The sequence below is a fragment of the Prionailurus bengalensis genome, chromosome B4, assembly GCF_016509475.1.
Source record: "Prionailurus bengalensis isolate Pbe53 chromosome B4, Fcat_Pben_1.1_paternal_pri, whole genome shotgun sequence".
Taxonomy (NCBI): domain Eukaryota; kingdom Metazoa; phylum Chordata; class Mammalia; order Carnivora; family Felidae; genus Prionailurus; species Prionailurus bengalensis.
In genome coordinates, this window is record NC_057358.1 from 21,709,722 (window position 1) to 21,723,781 (window position 14,060).

General features: G+C 44.6%; 1 protein-coding gene across 2 annotated transcripts in view; it reads right to left on the reverse strand.

The window, feature by feature from the left end:
* The window catches only part of CB4H10orf67 (chromosome B4 C10orf67 homolog), a 171,402-nt gene that overhangs the window by 106,909 nt on the left and 50,433 nt on the right, over positions 1-14,060 (reverse strand). For both annotated transcript variants that reach the window (XM_043561556.1, XM_043561555.1), the window contains exon 5: positions 1,906-2,058. In XM_043561556.1, coding sequence (XP_043417491.1) covers positions 1,906-2,058 — 153 coding nt within the window. The remainder of the gene's footprint in view (positions 1-1,905; positions 2,059-14,060) is intronic.

Genomic DNA, 14,060 nt, shown 5'->3' on the forward strand with positions numbered 1-14,060 from the left:
TTCTCGTAACTCTCTTTTAGCTAAGCGGGTATCGCTTTGCACTTCACAAATGGGAAATGAATGGGTCAAAATCACCTTGCCAATCTATGCTGGATAACTTTGACCAAGGCAAGATTAAAAGCCGATACTATTACAGTTTGTTTAGTCTTTTCTCTTAAATTATTATCTCCGAAAAGTAAGACTAGGGGCACCTGGGTGGCTCAGTTGGTTCAGCGTCCGACTTCGGCTCAGGTCATGATCTCACAGTTTGTGAGTTTGAGCCCCGCATCGGGCTCTGTGCTGACAGCTCAGAGCCTGGAGACTGCTTGGATTCTCTCTCTCTCTCTCTCTTTCTCTCTCTCTGCCCTTCCCCTGTTCGCGCTCTGTCTCTGTCTCGCTCTCTCAAAAATAAATAAACATTAAAAGTTAATTAATTAATTACAAATTAATTAAAAAGACTAGATTTAGACCCAGGAAAAGGTTAATGTAAGTACAGGAACCGGATATGCCTCCTCCAAAGCCATCAGAAGATGTAAAAAGAATTAGTATTCATTTTTATTAGATCTATGCTAATCACACTCCACAATACATTGCTTAGAAGATACTCAGTTTTTTTTTAGAACATAAAGAATCCTAATAGATTATACAAAGCAAACACGCCTTCACCAATTAATAAACGAAATCCTTTAGAATCATATAAGTTCAATTCCTTATCTCTTCTAAACTTGGCGTTTTAAATAAGAATACCAATGCGGGATTTAGGTAAATTATAGACTGCACTTAAAGGGCCCAGCAGCGAGCAAGTGTTTCTTCCCAGTGTTCACATTTTGGTACATAACTTCTCAGACTTTTTCTGTGCACGTATATGCGTGTGTCGATATTTACAGGTGGATGTTTCCATAAGTATTAATATACTAGTACATTATAATAACATTATGATAATAGTCTATTTTATATATACATACTAATTAATTTTGAAAATTACAACCTTGACATATTACTGTAGAGCCCAGATCCCCACTTCCTTTTGTGGGCTTTGGATTCAGTTGGACCTTGGTTCACATGCTATCTTCACCGTTTACTAGCCATATGCCTGGGGGAAGTAACTTAGCCACCCTATCTCTGCTTCCTCCGCTGTAAACTTAGCTACAAGATAAGATACCGCTGATGAGGCATGCGGTGCCTGCCAGTTGATATTCAAAAAGATTGTTATTCCTCCGGCCCCTCTGCGAGACTCAAACAATCAGCTTCTTGTTCTTAGAATCCATTAATGAAAACCCCTCTATGGCTCTGAACTGCCATTGGGCCACAGCCACTGGCTCACAGTGAGGTGACAATGAACTCACCCTCAGTGTCCACACTTTCCAGAGCCCTTAAAGTTCTCCTCCTTGACAGGAGTTTAGCGTCTCTGTTCTCTTTCCATATCTGTTCCCACCAGTCCTCTGTTTAAGTAGTAAACCAGCCTCTGACTCCCTTTGTGACGGGAAGAACTGGGGGAAAACCCTCCCCAAGATTTTTCCTCAGAAGTTCTCTTGTTCCAAGGGCCTTTCTGGAAGCCTCTGACTCAGGGAGATTGCTTTGTGTCTTTCAAACTATCAGAACAGCAAAACGGGGCAGGGGTCTTCGAAATTAAAACAAAAATCTATTTACGTGCTCTTCGAGGGGAGGAAAATTTTTGCAGTGGGAGATAGGTTATTTTATTTCCATTATGAATAAAAATTGAATACAATTATATTGCTCCTATTTATAACTATTACGGGTTTTCTGGAATATGCCATTGAGCAGAAAAGTTTGGACTGGCTGATGTTGTGGAGAGATGCCCAAGCTATACCACCTGTATTTCCTTGATTCTTAACCCAAACTGTTGGAAAGTTATAGGCTTATTTACCTGTATTAAAATTAATTATTCATTGTTTTGACACTTACAACTTTTTGTAATCTAGACTCTTCATATTGACATAGCTCTTCTCTTAACTCCTTAATCATTTCTTCTCTCTCCTTCAGTCTTTTTAACAAATTACTCATTTTGATAGTAGCTGATTCTTGCACAAAAGTCTCTTCCTCCACCTCAAAGAATTGCTAGGGAGAAAAGAGGCATTAAAAAATCAGACACCAAGCGAAAGCCATTTCATGTTTTATTTAAGCTACTATCTTGTAAGTTCTTTTTATCACTTGCACACAATTTTCAGTAAGGAACTATATTTATATCGAATGATACGCTAAAGTGCCACAGAATACGGCACATCGTCATCCTATGAAACACAAAGCATAATGCGGGACTCTAACTGCGCTGGCCACGCAAGTAATAACACTAAACTTCAATTGTCAATTCACATCGTGGTGTGAACGTCTTACTTCAATCTTCCCCTGGAAAGAAAGTAGCGCACATTTGAATATGTAAAAAGGAGCCGTAAACTTCACTGGTGTCGCTAATTCCCCCAGTGCTTTGGTGTGGCGGTGTGGACAGAAATACCATTCCTTTTTCTTTCGCCCACAGAAGAGGTTTGCAGACCATGCATCTAGACAGACGAGGCTCCATTTGAAAAATCAGGAAACCGAGACCAGAGCAGAGGAAGATGCGTTACGATTGAATTTTTTTTCCCCCCCCCGTGGGAAGCTGTGGAAGATGAACCGTTAGGTATGAGAAAGTCATCTTCAGGGTCCACGTGCATTATAAAATTATGTAATGCTAGCATATCATTTACTTCTCTCTGCATGAAAAAACAGCCATGTTTTTGCTTTTCTTAAAAAAATTGAATAAGCTGGGGTTTTTTGTGTGTTTTTTTTTAAGTTTATTTATTTTGAAAGAGAGAGAGAGAGAGGGAGACAGAGGATCCCAAGCAGGCTCCAGGCTCCAAGCGGTCAGCACAGAGCCTGAGGTGGGGCTCGAACTGTAGACTATGACCCCAGCTGAAGTCAGACGCTCAACCGAGCACCTGAGCCACTCAGGCGCCCCATAAGCTGTTTTTTTTTTTTAATTTTTTTTTTCAACATTTATTTATTTTTGGGACAGAGAGAGACAGAGCATGAACGGGGGAGGGGCAGAGAGAGAGGGAGACACAGAATCGGAAACAGGCTCCAGGCTCTGAGCCATCAGCCCAGAGCCTGACGCGGGGCTCGAACTCACGGGCCGCGAGATCGTGACCTGGCTGAAGTCGGACGCTTAACCGACTGCGCCACCCAGGCGCCCCATAAGCTGTTTTTTGATAACCCTAATCAAAAAGAAAGTAAATGAAAAATATACTCCTGAATTGGTTTGAAATGAATTTGTATATGAGTTGATACAATGCGTCATAGATGGTGTCGCCCCTATTTTAATTCATTTGACTTCATATCCTGAGCATCTCCCACACCATTAACATTTTACATGAGTATAATTCCTGATGGTTCCATAACATTCTACTCCACAGAAACGCCATAATTTACACACTCATCATACTATATATATTTTAAGTTTTCCATGATACCAAATCTTTATATATACATCACTGCATTTCTAATTATTTTTTTCTTGACAGAGACCCTTAGAAGTAGAATTCCTGCCCAAAGCATATGAAGGTATTGATGGTCTTGGCTCATTTTATAAATTTCTTTTCAAAAAGATTGCTCAGTTTACCCTCCACCTTGAGAATGAGGATGTTTGTCTTCCTATACGCTCGGAAAGATTATATATTGTTATTTTGTAAGTCTTACTATGACAATATAGGAACATAGTGGTTTATTTTTGTATCGATCAGCCTGTTTTACTCCTTTTTCTGAAAAAGTAGTCTCTACAACCAACGTGGGGCTTGAACTCACAACCCCGAGATCGAGTGTCACGTGCTCTACCGACTGAACCAGCCGGGTGCCCCTTAATCAGCATGTTTTGATAACCATTCAAAGTGAATTTTCTTCACATGATATTAGCTGTTTATGCTTTGGGTTTTGCAAGTCCTCGATTCTAATTATACGCCCTTTTACTGAGAACTCAAAATAGTTTTAGGACCTCCACTGATCAATTTATTCATCAGTGTTATTGATCAGCTTTACTGTTTCCATTTGAATAGAAGCGCCATTTCTCCACAGTCTGTTGGGACTGGCTTCTCTGTTTACAGTCAGTAAGAACTGTATCGCAAAACCAAACTGGGAGGAAATGTTTAAAAAAGGAATGCTTTTCTTTTTTTTCTAATTTTTTTTTTAATGTTTATTTATTTTTGACAGAGAGAGAGAGAGAGACAGAGCATGAGCAGGGGAGGGGCAGAGAGAGAGGGAGACATAGAATCCGAAGCAGGCTCCAGGCTCCAAGCTGTCAGCACAGAGCCTGACGCAGGGCTCGAACTCACCTACAGTGAGATCATGACCTGAGCCAAAGTCAACGCTTAACCGACTGAGCCACCCAGGAGCCCCAGGAATGCTGTTTCTTATTTCTTAAAAATCTCATTTTCTGGGCGCCTGGGTGGCTCAGTCAGTTGAGCGTCTATTTCGGCTCAAGTCAGGATATCACAGTTTGTGGGTTCAAGCCCCGTGTTGGGCTCTGTGCTGACAGCTCAGAGCCTGGAGCCTGCTTCAGATTTTGTCTCTCTCTCTGCCCACCCCTGCTTGAGCTCCGTCTCTCTTTCTCTCTCTCTCTCTCAGATGAATAAACATTAAAAAAAAATCTCATTTTCAACCCTGATGTGTAAAATCCTATTGTTCATATGGGTACCCTTTTGAGAATTACAGAATTATTTTATTTTTGTCATTTGTTCACTGCTAATATATTTGAGCACATGCACAAACAGGAAATACAGGAAAACCTAATCGTATCTGCTACTACACTTAATATTATATTTCAGAGTTAGATTTACAAACTAAAATTGTCCTATAATATATAATGAACGCCAGTCACCTGAGGAGAATAATATATCATGATAGAATTAAGAGTCAAGCTAGGAACAGAACGCTAACACGACCTACACAGTGCTAACGTAAAAATCAGCATATGCGTAATACAGCACAATGGAAAAGAGGGAAGAGAGAACAATCAATATGACAATACCAGCTTTGTAAACAAATGTTTTATTTTTTATTTATTTTTGAGAGCGGGGAGGGGCAGAGAGAGAGAGAGAGAGAGAGGGAGAAAGAGAACCCAAAGCAGGCTCCGAGCTAACAGCAGAGAGCCCAATACGGGCCTCGAACTCACAAACTGTGAGATCATGACCTGAACCAAAGCCAGACGCCCAATCAGCTAAGCCACCAGGTGCCCTAATAATACCAGCTTTTTAAATTGAGTGACTTTAAAGAACAAGGCTGATTGTGGAGGACAGGATAGCCTGTGTTGGCAGACCAGCTCTGTCACTTAGTAGCTTTGTGCCTGTGCCTTGTGCCTCAGTTTTATTATCTGTAAAATGGGGTTAATAACGATACCTAGGGGCGCCTGGGTGGCGCAGTCGGTTAAGCGTCCGACTTCAGCCAGGTCACGATCTCGCGGTCCGGGAGTTCGAGCCCCGCGTCGGGCTCTGGGCTGATGGCTCGGAGCCTGGAGCCTGTTTCCGATTCTGTGTCTCCCTCTCTCTCTGCCCCTCCCCCGTTCATGCTCTGTCTCTCTCTGTCCCAAAAATAAATGTTGAAAAAAAAAAAAAATAACGATACCTAAACTGCCACGAGAATTAAATAAGATAATGCGCGTAAACCATTTTGAACAGTGTCCACAACACGACCAGCTCCCTGTAAGTATTACATCTTAGCATTTCGTATCGTTCTATCTGTTTTGTCATTCAAACCCAGATGCCACTCCTCTGGGAAGCCTTAGCACCCCACCTGCCCGCCTGCTCTCCACTGCTGCGTTCTTCCTGTATCTTGTCAACCAATGTGCTGCTTGGGTCACTTCATTTATTATTTGTTTATGTGCTCACTGCTTTTTATGTTCAGTATATGCTGGATTTATTTTACTTGTATCTAAAAAAAATTTTTTTTTAATGTTTATTTTTGAGGGAGAGAGAGACAGAGTGTGAGCAGGGGAGGGACAGAGAGAGAGGGAGACAGAATCTGAAGCAGGCTCCAGACTCTGAGCTGTCAGCACAGAGCCCAACGTGGGGCTCGAACTCACAGACCGTGAGATTATGACCTGAGCCGAAGTCAGACGCCCGGCCAACTAAGCCACCCAGATGCCCCTGGGTTTCTCTTACTTTTTTTTTTTTTTTACTTTTTTTCTAATGTTTTTATTTATTTTTGAGAGAGAGCAAGCAAGGGAGGGGCAGTGAGAGAGGGAGACACAGAATCTGAAGCAGGCTCTAGACTCTAAGCTATCAGCACAGAGCCCGACTTGGGGCTTGAACCCGGCAACCGTGAGATCATGACCTGAGCCCAGCTCCGATGTTTAGGAGACTGAGCCACCCAGGCGCCCCTATTTTACTTATAAAAAACACCAAAATAAAGATGCTTCTGAAAAGCTGGCCAGGTAGTCTCTTCTCTAACATGACACAAACCACCCCTGGACGCTCATTTAAAATCTGCCCCCAGGAACTGGGCGGAGATGCTGTGCAAACTCAGCAGGGAGCCTGCCTCTAGGAAGGGCTCGGTCCCTCTGGACTTCAGGGCAGGGAGGGTCACGCAGTTCCTTGCAAGAACAAAGAGTTTCACTTTTGACATTTCATAAAATAATTGTAAGGCCCAACCACATTGGATTCATTTCTCTTCATCTCCAGGAATGTTTCTGATGTTCGACCAACATTTATGGAATGAGCTGGGCTCACGAGGAGACAAGCGGAAGGCGCTTTTATTTTTCTTCACCACCCCTCCAATCTGGTCTCCCGTCTCGTGTTTCTCCCCTCTGAGAAAAACTCTCGGGAAAGTTCCACTGCTTTTTTTTTTTTTTTTAACTCTTAAATAACAACAACAACACTGGACAGAGGAAAGATAGAAAAGAAAGCCAGCTTCAAGCCATCTCCCCCAGCACAGAATGCCACATCCAAGGGAGACCACAGGTGGGGAGGACAGGAACCTTGATGGGTAAGATTAGGCGGGAATTGGGGCATTTTATTTTTTGTTTTGGGTTTTGCTTTCTTCCTAGTACCCAGAGATCTGGTCAAACACCAGTCTAGATGTTGCTGTGAAAGTGTTTTTTAGGTGAGATTAACATTAACATCGACAGACTGAGAAAAGCAGATTACCCTCCATAATGTGGGTGGGCCTCGTCCAATCAGTTGAAGGTCTTCGGGTCTTTGGAGAAAGACTGAGGTCCCAGAGGAAGAGGACTGTTTTGGGACCTGAACTGTAACACCAACCCTTCCCCAAATCTCTGGCCTGCTAGCCCACCTTGCAGATTTCAGGCTTTCCAGCCCCCACAGTCATGTGCACCAGTTCCTTAAAATCAACCTCTCGCTTCTTCGCTGCCTCTCTATACACACTGGTTCTGTTGTTTCTGGAGAATCCTAACTAATCTAATATCTACAGCTAAAGACCCTAAATTCACACCAACATCGTCAATTCCAACCCAACACCGTGGTGTCATTACAACCTGTCTCCTTTCCATCGCATAACCCTCTGGCAGTGAGAAAGCTGGGTCCCATGATGCCTGATGCATTGATGTGCTTGCTCAACCCTCCCTTCAGGTAACCCATTTCCTGACCACTCCACACCGTGCCACCAAGATCTTGGCTCCGAAGCAGGTGATGGGACGGGGACGGCAGAAGCACGTCTTTGGACATTTAACTCAGGATGGCAAGAAAATTTTATTGTGGGCTTCCATTCCTTTGGTCTTGCAAGAAGAGTTAATATTTGTATTTTAATTTTTCCTTCAGCCTTTGAAAGTGAGAAGGACCTAATATTCAAATCCTTGGCATTAACTGTTGGCTTTGTATTGTTAGAATAATTTGATGATGTCATTCGGTCTCATGGGCAAAGCCTCTTGACCAGCAGTATCGAACGACACAGCTGGATATAACCAGGGGTGAGAAACAGACTAGCAAATGAAGTCCCAGTAGTGGATACATAGTCACTTTGCAGCTAAATGTCGATAATGCACTCTTCTAGCTGGACGCCATACCTTCCAGGGCACCCGCGGTCTCAGGACCCCCCCGAGTAGTACGTGGTACCGGGGGGGGGGGGGGAACAGCATCACGTAGGTGGCAGGAGGGTGTCCTCCCCACCAAGGCTCAGATACACGCCTAATTGATCACAGGCTAAACGGTGAGGATCAGTGTGTGAAAAGAAAAAGAGAAGCCCAGGGAATGTGGTTTCCTTTTATGGGCAGTGATAGCCTCCTCTCAGTTATGACCTTGGAAGAAGAAAGGTGGTCACGCTTTGGCCATCTCTCTCCTTCTCCCGTTCTCTTTGGGGCAAATGCTGCAGGAGCATCTGCTCTGCTCCGGCAGGAAGAGCCCCGCCCAGCCCAGGGCAGACTGTGATGGGAGTCGAGTCTGCCAAATTCTGAGACTTAGCACGAGGCAGCCCGCCTCACCAGCAAAGCAGATGATCTCCATCTGTTGGCTCCCTGACTTTCCTTTTCAACTTGTCCAGAACCTGGGAGGGGAAGAGCAGTGTTATTTATCAAGCATAAACACTGCGATAGTCGTTATCTTTCAAGGTGGGAAATCTAAGCATGTCGTGAAAACTGCTTAGAATTCTACGATGGTTCTTTGACGTCCTGGAAGTAAAGTACTGATTCCTTGGCTTCACTTTCCTGCATTGCCTCCCACCACGCTTTCCAGTCCTGCAGTCTTCCGGCCTCACCAAACCACCTCCCTGACTTCCTTGCACCTTAATGCCTCTGTTCTGTGAAATTGGCCACGTCCCTGATTTCTCCCATCTCCCCCAGGCTCGCCAAAAATTCACCATCCTTCAAGGTGTAGCTCAGAAATCCCCTTGCCCTAAAAATTTTCCTTTTCCTTGCTCCAAATCACCCAGAAGAGTTGGGCATCCATCAGGTGCAAACCTCAATTATGGATTCTAATTGCTGAGTATTCTTTTCTTCCTTCCTTCCTTCCTTCCTTCCTCTCCCTCTTTCTTTCTTTCTTTCTTTCTTTCTTTCTTTCTTTCTTTCTTTCTTTCTTTCATCTCTCATGTCCACTAGATTATGAACTACTTGAGTGCAAGGATTGCTTTTGTCTCTGCTACAAAATCAGATGATGCGTGGATGAATCAATCATTGAGTGAAAGAACAATTTAAGCCCTCAGCATCATGCACTGCCATGGTCTAAGACGTTTTTACTAAGAACTCATGATCTATTTCCAGTAGCATGGCATAGGTCAAGTTCATTGGTACCTTTCTTGGTTATATTCAGGCCTTTATTCACTAAACATTTGTTGAGTAGCTACGATGGGTCAGACTCTCTGCTAGGAGGAAAGTACAAAGATAAACACAGCTTAGTCCCTGGTCCACAGGAGCAAAGGATCTAGAGTACAGAACAATTCACAAGTGGGTAATTGTGACACAATTCAGTGTGTCAGTTATTGAGGAGAGAAAGAGCATTCCAGCAAGAAGGGACATTATGTGAAAATTCCAGGGAGGTGACTGATACCTTGAGGTGTGCAGAGGGAGGCAGGTGACTATAGCTCAGTATTGCTGGAGGGTAAAGCTTTCCCAACGAAGTGGAAGGAGGTAAGAGTGGAGAAATGTAAGGGCCTTCTGGGCCCTGCTAAGGGCTAGACGTCATCCTACAGGTATGGAGAAGATACTGAAGGGTTTCAAACAAGGGCAAGATGTGAAGGGATTTATGTTTTGAAAGACCACTCACTTGACTGGGCAGATAAAGACCAATGGAGACCAGATGGGATAAGGGGATAACAGCCACAGGCCAGGCAAGCAATGCTGGCTGCCTGAGCCAGTTCCATGGCAAAATCACGGGGATGGATGTAGGAAGTAAAAAACAGGCAGGAATTGGTGGCTCCCTGGAAATTAGGGTGTGTTTTTTATCTATGCTGTGTCACAAGCATACAGTTTTACCACAAACTTAGTGGCTTAAAACAAACATGCATTGTCTCACAGTCTCTGCAGGTCAGGAGTTCAGGCATGGCTTAAGTGGGTCCTCTGTGGAGGGGCTATGAGGCTACAGTCCTAGTGCCTTGTTGGAGGCTCAACTGGGAAAGGATCTGCTTTCACGTTCGCTCAGGTCGTTGGAAGGATTCATGCCCCTGTACCTGGAGGCCTTAAGGCTTCAGTTTCTTGCTGACTGTCAGCTAGAGGTGTCCCTCCATTCAAGACTGCCTGCGGTTATTGCCTTCCAAATGTTGGGGCTTCCCATCATGGCTGTTTGCTTCTTCCAAGGCAGCAAAGGAGAGACTCTGTAAGGCAGGAGCCACACCCTTGTGGAACATAATCATGCCAGCGCCTTTGCCTTTGCTGTATTCTATCAGTTAGAAGCAAGGCCCGAATCCTGCCCTCTCTCAAGGAGATAAGGAGGGTGATCACAGAAGGTGTGAACGCATGGAGGCTGGATTGTGGATGTTCAGCACAAGCAGCCCCTGCTAGCTTCCCAGCAGCAGCTGGAGAAGATACATTATATAGCTTGTATTGACTGATACATTGTATAACTTGTGTGGTGGTGAGTCTGCAGTGACTTCATTTTGTAAGTCTTTTCTTTCATTTTAGTTGTTTTGCCATGTCCTCCAGGCGTTTTCTTTCCCGGGGTCTCCCCAGAGTAAAGCCCCGTTCAGGCCATTAGCGGTGCTGCAGGGAAGGCGTTCCTCACAATCCAAGGAGATGCACCCTGCCTTGGCAGAGGCCCGCCTTGGTTTCCTAAGTCAGAGTCCAGAAAATTCAATCCCTTCCAAATACCAACATGTTGGTATTTTATTGCACAATACTGTTAGTAAGACTTAAAAAAAAAAAATCTGAAATAAAAATCATTTAACACCCGGATAGTATTTGCTGCATTAAAATTTGGGATCTAAAATGAGTGCCCTCATTAGATATGCTTCTTCTCTACTTCTTCCAAATTAAAAAAAAAAAAGTTTTTTTTTAACGTTTATTCATTTTTGAGAGACAAAGCGTGAGCGGGGAGGGGCAGAGAGAGAGAGGGAGACACAGAATCCGAAGCAGGCTCCAGGCTCTGAGCCGTTAACACAGAGCCTGACGCGGGGCAGGAACCCACAAACCGTGAGATTCATGACCTGAGCTGAAGTCGGGTGCTTAACCGACTGAGCCACCCAGGCACCCCATCTCCTTCTCACCGATAGTCCAGAAAGCAAGGCTTCCATCGTAAGAATAGGGACGTGCTTTCCCAGTTCAAAGACTTTTAAAAACAATGTTACCATTTCATCATGGTAACAAACATTTTTTTTTTATCGCCTTGAAATGGATTTGGGGAATCCTGCATCAAATCTTCATCTCTATACGACAAAGTAAAGAAGACAAACCTGAAACGCTTTCCTTGGAACACTGCTACCTGCTATCCATAAAAGGACTTCAGTCCTGCAAAATGGACTCTGAGCTGTTGGCAAGATCTCTTTGAAGTCAGCGAGGATGATTGTGTGATGGTGAGGACGTCTTGGGGAAACACTCGAAGTTCATTTACAGCAGTTTTCCAGTTTCCCAACGAACGACAATCAGAAAGAGATTTCTGGGAAGGGAGAAAACCGCACAGAAATTTTCTCTGGCAGGGAGCCTGGCTGGCTCGGTCGGTTAAGCGCTCCACTTCGGCTCAGGCTGTGATCTCAGTTTGTGAGTTCAAGCCCTGCGTCTCCGGCTTGGGGCTGACAGCTCAGAGCCTGGAACCTGCTTCAAATTCTGTGTCTCCCTCTCTCTCTGCGACTCCCCAACTCGTACTCCGTCTTTCCCTCTCAAAAATAAATAAAAGTTAAAAAGAAAAGAACTTTTCTCTGGCTTAATGATAAAACAATTGTCACTTTTCTTTCTTTCTTTTTTTTAAATTAAGATCAGGATGCAGAGGAGTGTGAAATTCTCTTCCTATGAAGATCAGTTTAGGAGCTGGTGACTCAACCAGAGGCGAGGAGACGTGAATACTGTTTTCTCCAATTATGTGAGAACACCTGGAAAAGGAGTTAATTGCATTCACCTTTCCTTCTGAATGCCGATTATAGTTGAACCAAAAAAGGAAGTCACAAACCTAGACATACAGATTTACATTTTTCGGGGTGCCTGGGTGGCTCCCATTCTTGATTTCGGCTCTGGTCATCGTCTCGCGGTTTGTGAGCTCGAGTGTCGCAGCATCAGGCTCCTCGCTGAGCGTGGGGTCTACTTGGGATTCTCTCTCTCCCTCTCTCTGCCCCTCCCCCACACGTGCACGCACACATGCACGCGTAGTTCTCTCTCTCTCTCTCTCAAAAGAAATAAATAAACATTTTTTTTAAATTTTTTTTTCAACGTTTATTTATTTTTAAGACAGAGAGAGACAGAGCATGAACGGGGGAGGGGCAGAGAGAGAGGGAGACACAGAATCGGAAACAGGCTCCAGGCTCCGAGCCATCAGCCCAGAGCCCGACGCGGGGCTCGAACTCGCGGACCGCGAGATCATGACCTGGCTGAAGTCGGATGCTTAACCGACTGCGCCACCCAGGCGCCCCAAATAACATTTTTAAACATTTTCATTTTCTCTAATCCATCTGAATTTAACTCTAGTCTCTTTCCTCTTTCTGTAGAAATACAACAAATAATGGGGCGCCCGGGTGGCTCAGTCAGTTAAGCGTCAGACTTCAGCTCAGGTCATGATCTCATGGTTCGTGGGTTCGAGCCCCGAGGGCTCTGGGCTGACAGGCTCAGAGCCTGGAGCCTGCTTGGGATTCTGTGTCTCCCTCTCTCTCTGTCCCTTCCCCTCTCGTGCTCTGTTTCTGTCTCTCTCTCTCTCTCTCTCAAAAATAAATAAACATTGAAAAAAAAAAAAGAAATATAATAAATAACAATGCTGCCTGTGAAGCACTTTGCACAGTGCCTGGGCCATAGTAAATAATTTGATATGTGATTACTGGAGATATCAGCCTGGAGAAAATGAGGAAGTCTCCCCAAGCATTATGACTTCTGTTCCCCTTTAGTGACTAAGGCCACCAAAGACAAAAAGAGTAATTGCAGCCCCAGGCCATGTTAGGCCCAGTAGAGCAGGTGTAAGCAAGACGGTGGGTGGAGACAAAGCTTATCCAGGGCTCTCCCTACAACCCCATATCCTTTTCTCAACTAAAGCATCTCTCCATACCCCTTTCTCTCCCCCAAACTCCCCTCAAGCGTCCGTTGTCTACTCCAGATTTTTCTTACAGAGAAAAGAACACCCACTAGGAGGGTCATGACTTCATTCCTCAGCCCTCTGTTGGTAAAGGAGAGGGTGGTGCTTTGATTTGAGGAAATGAAATTCTCTTTGTTTTTAAGGTTTATTTATTTATTTAGAGGGAGAAAGAGCACGCCCTGGGGAGGGGTGGAGACAGAGGGAGAGAGAGAGAGAGACAGAGGGAGGACAGTGAATCCCAAGCAGGCTCCACACTGCCAGCACAGAGCCTGATGCAGGGCTTGAACTCATGAACCGCGAGATCGTGACCTGAGCTGCAACCGAGAGTTGGTGGCTTAACCGACTGAGCCACCCAGGCACCCGAGGAAATGAAATTCTCATGGTTATATTTTAAGCACGTTGGGGGTGTGACTGTGCCTAATACAATTCCATGTCACCCAGAGTCTCTCCTACACGAAGAGTCCTGCGAGGAAACACCAGCACTCCTTCTGTGCACCTTCACAGGGCCTGCTATGCACAGTTCTGGTCTAGTCACAAATTACTCTTTGTATAAGAAAATCCTCAACATCCAGTGTAGATGGAGAAAAGACTAGAGCTTCATAGTTTCTAAAATTCTCTTTAAAAGACCTGAGAGACCATCGTCTCAAAAAGCATCCAAAATCAAGCAGTAAGGCACAGGAAGTGAGCATATTCCAAACTGGAAAGCAAAACGAAATGATCTTCCGGGCCAAAGAGTCTGACCTGAGAATCACCTTCACCAGGCTGTCAGCCTTCATTTGAACTTCACCTTGATGCTTCTCTGCAAAGAAGCATTTCCTAGGTTGATTCAGACTCTTCGGCCTCACAAAAGTCACAGGACTCTCCTCTTTGCCAGGAGCTACATGCATCCCATGGAGCGTGAGGCTGATGACTGGCTTTCTTGATGCATTTGTGCCAAAAGGCTGTGTC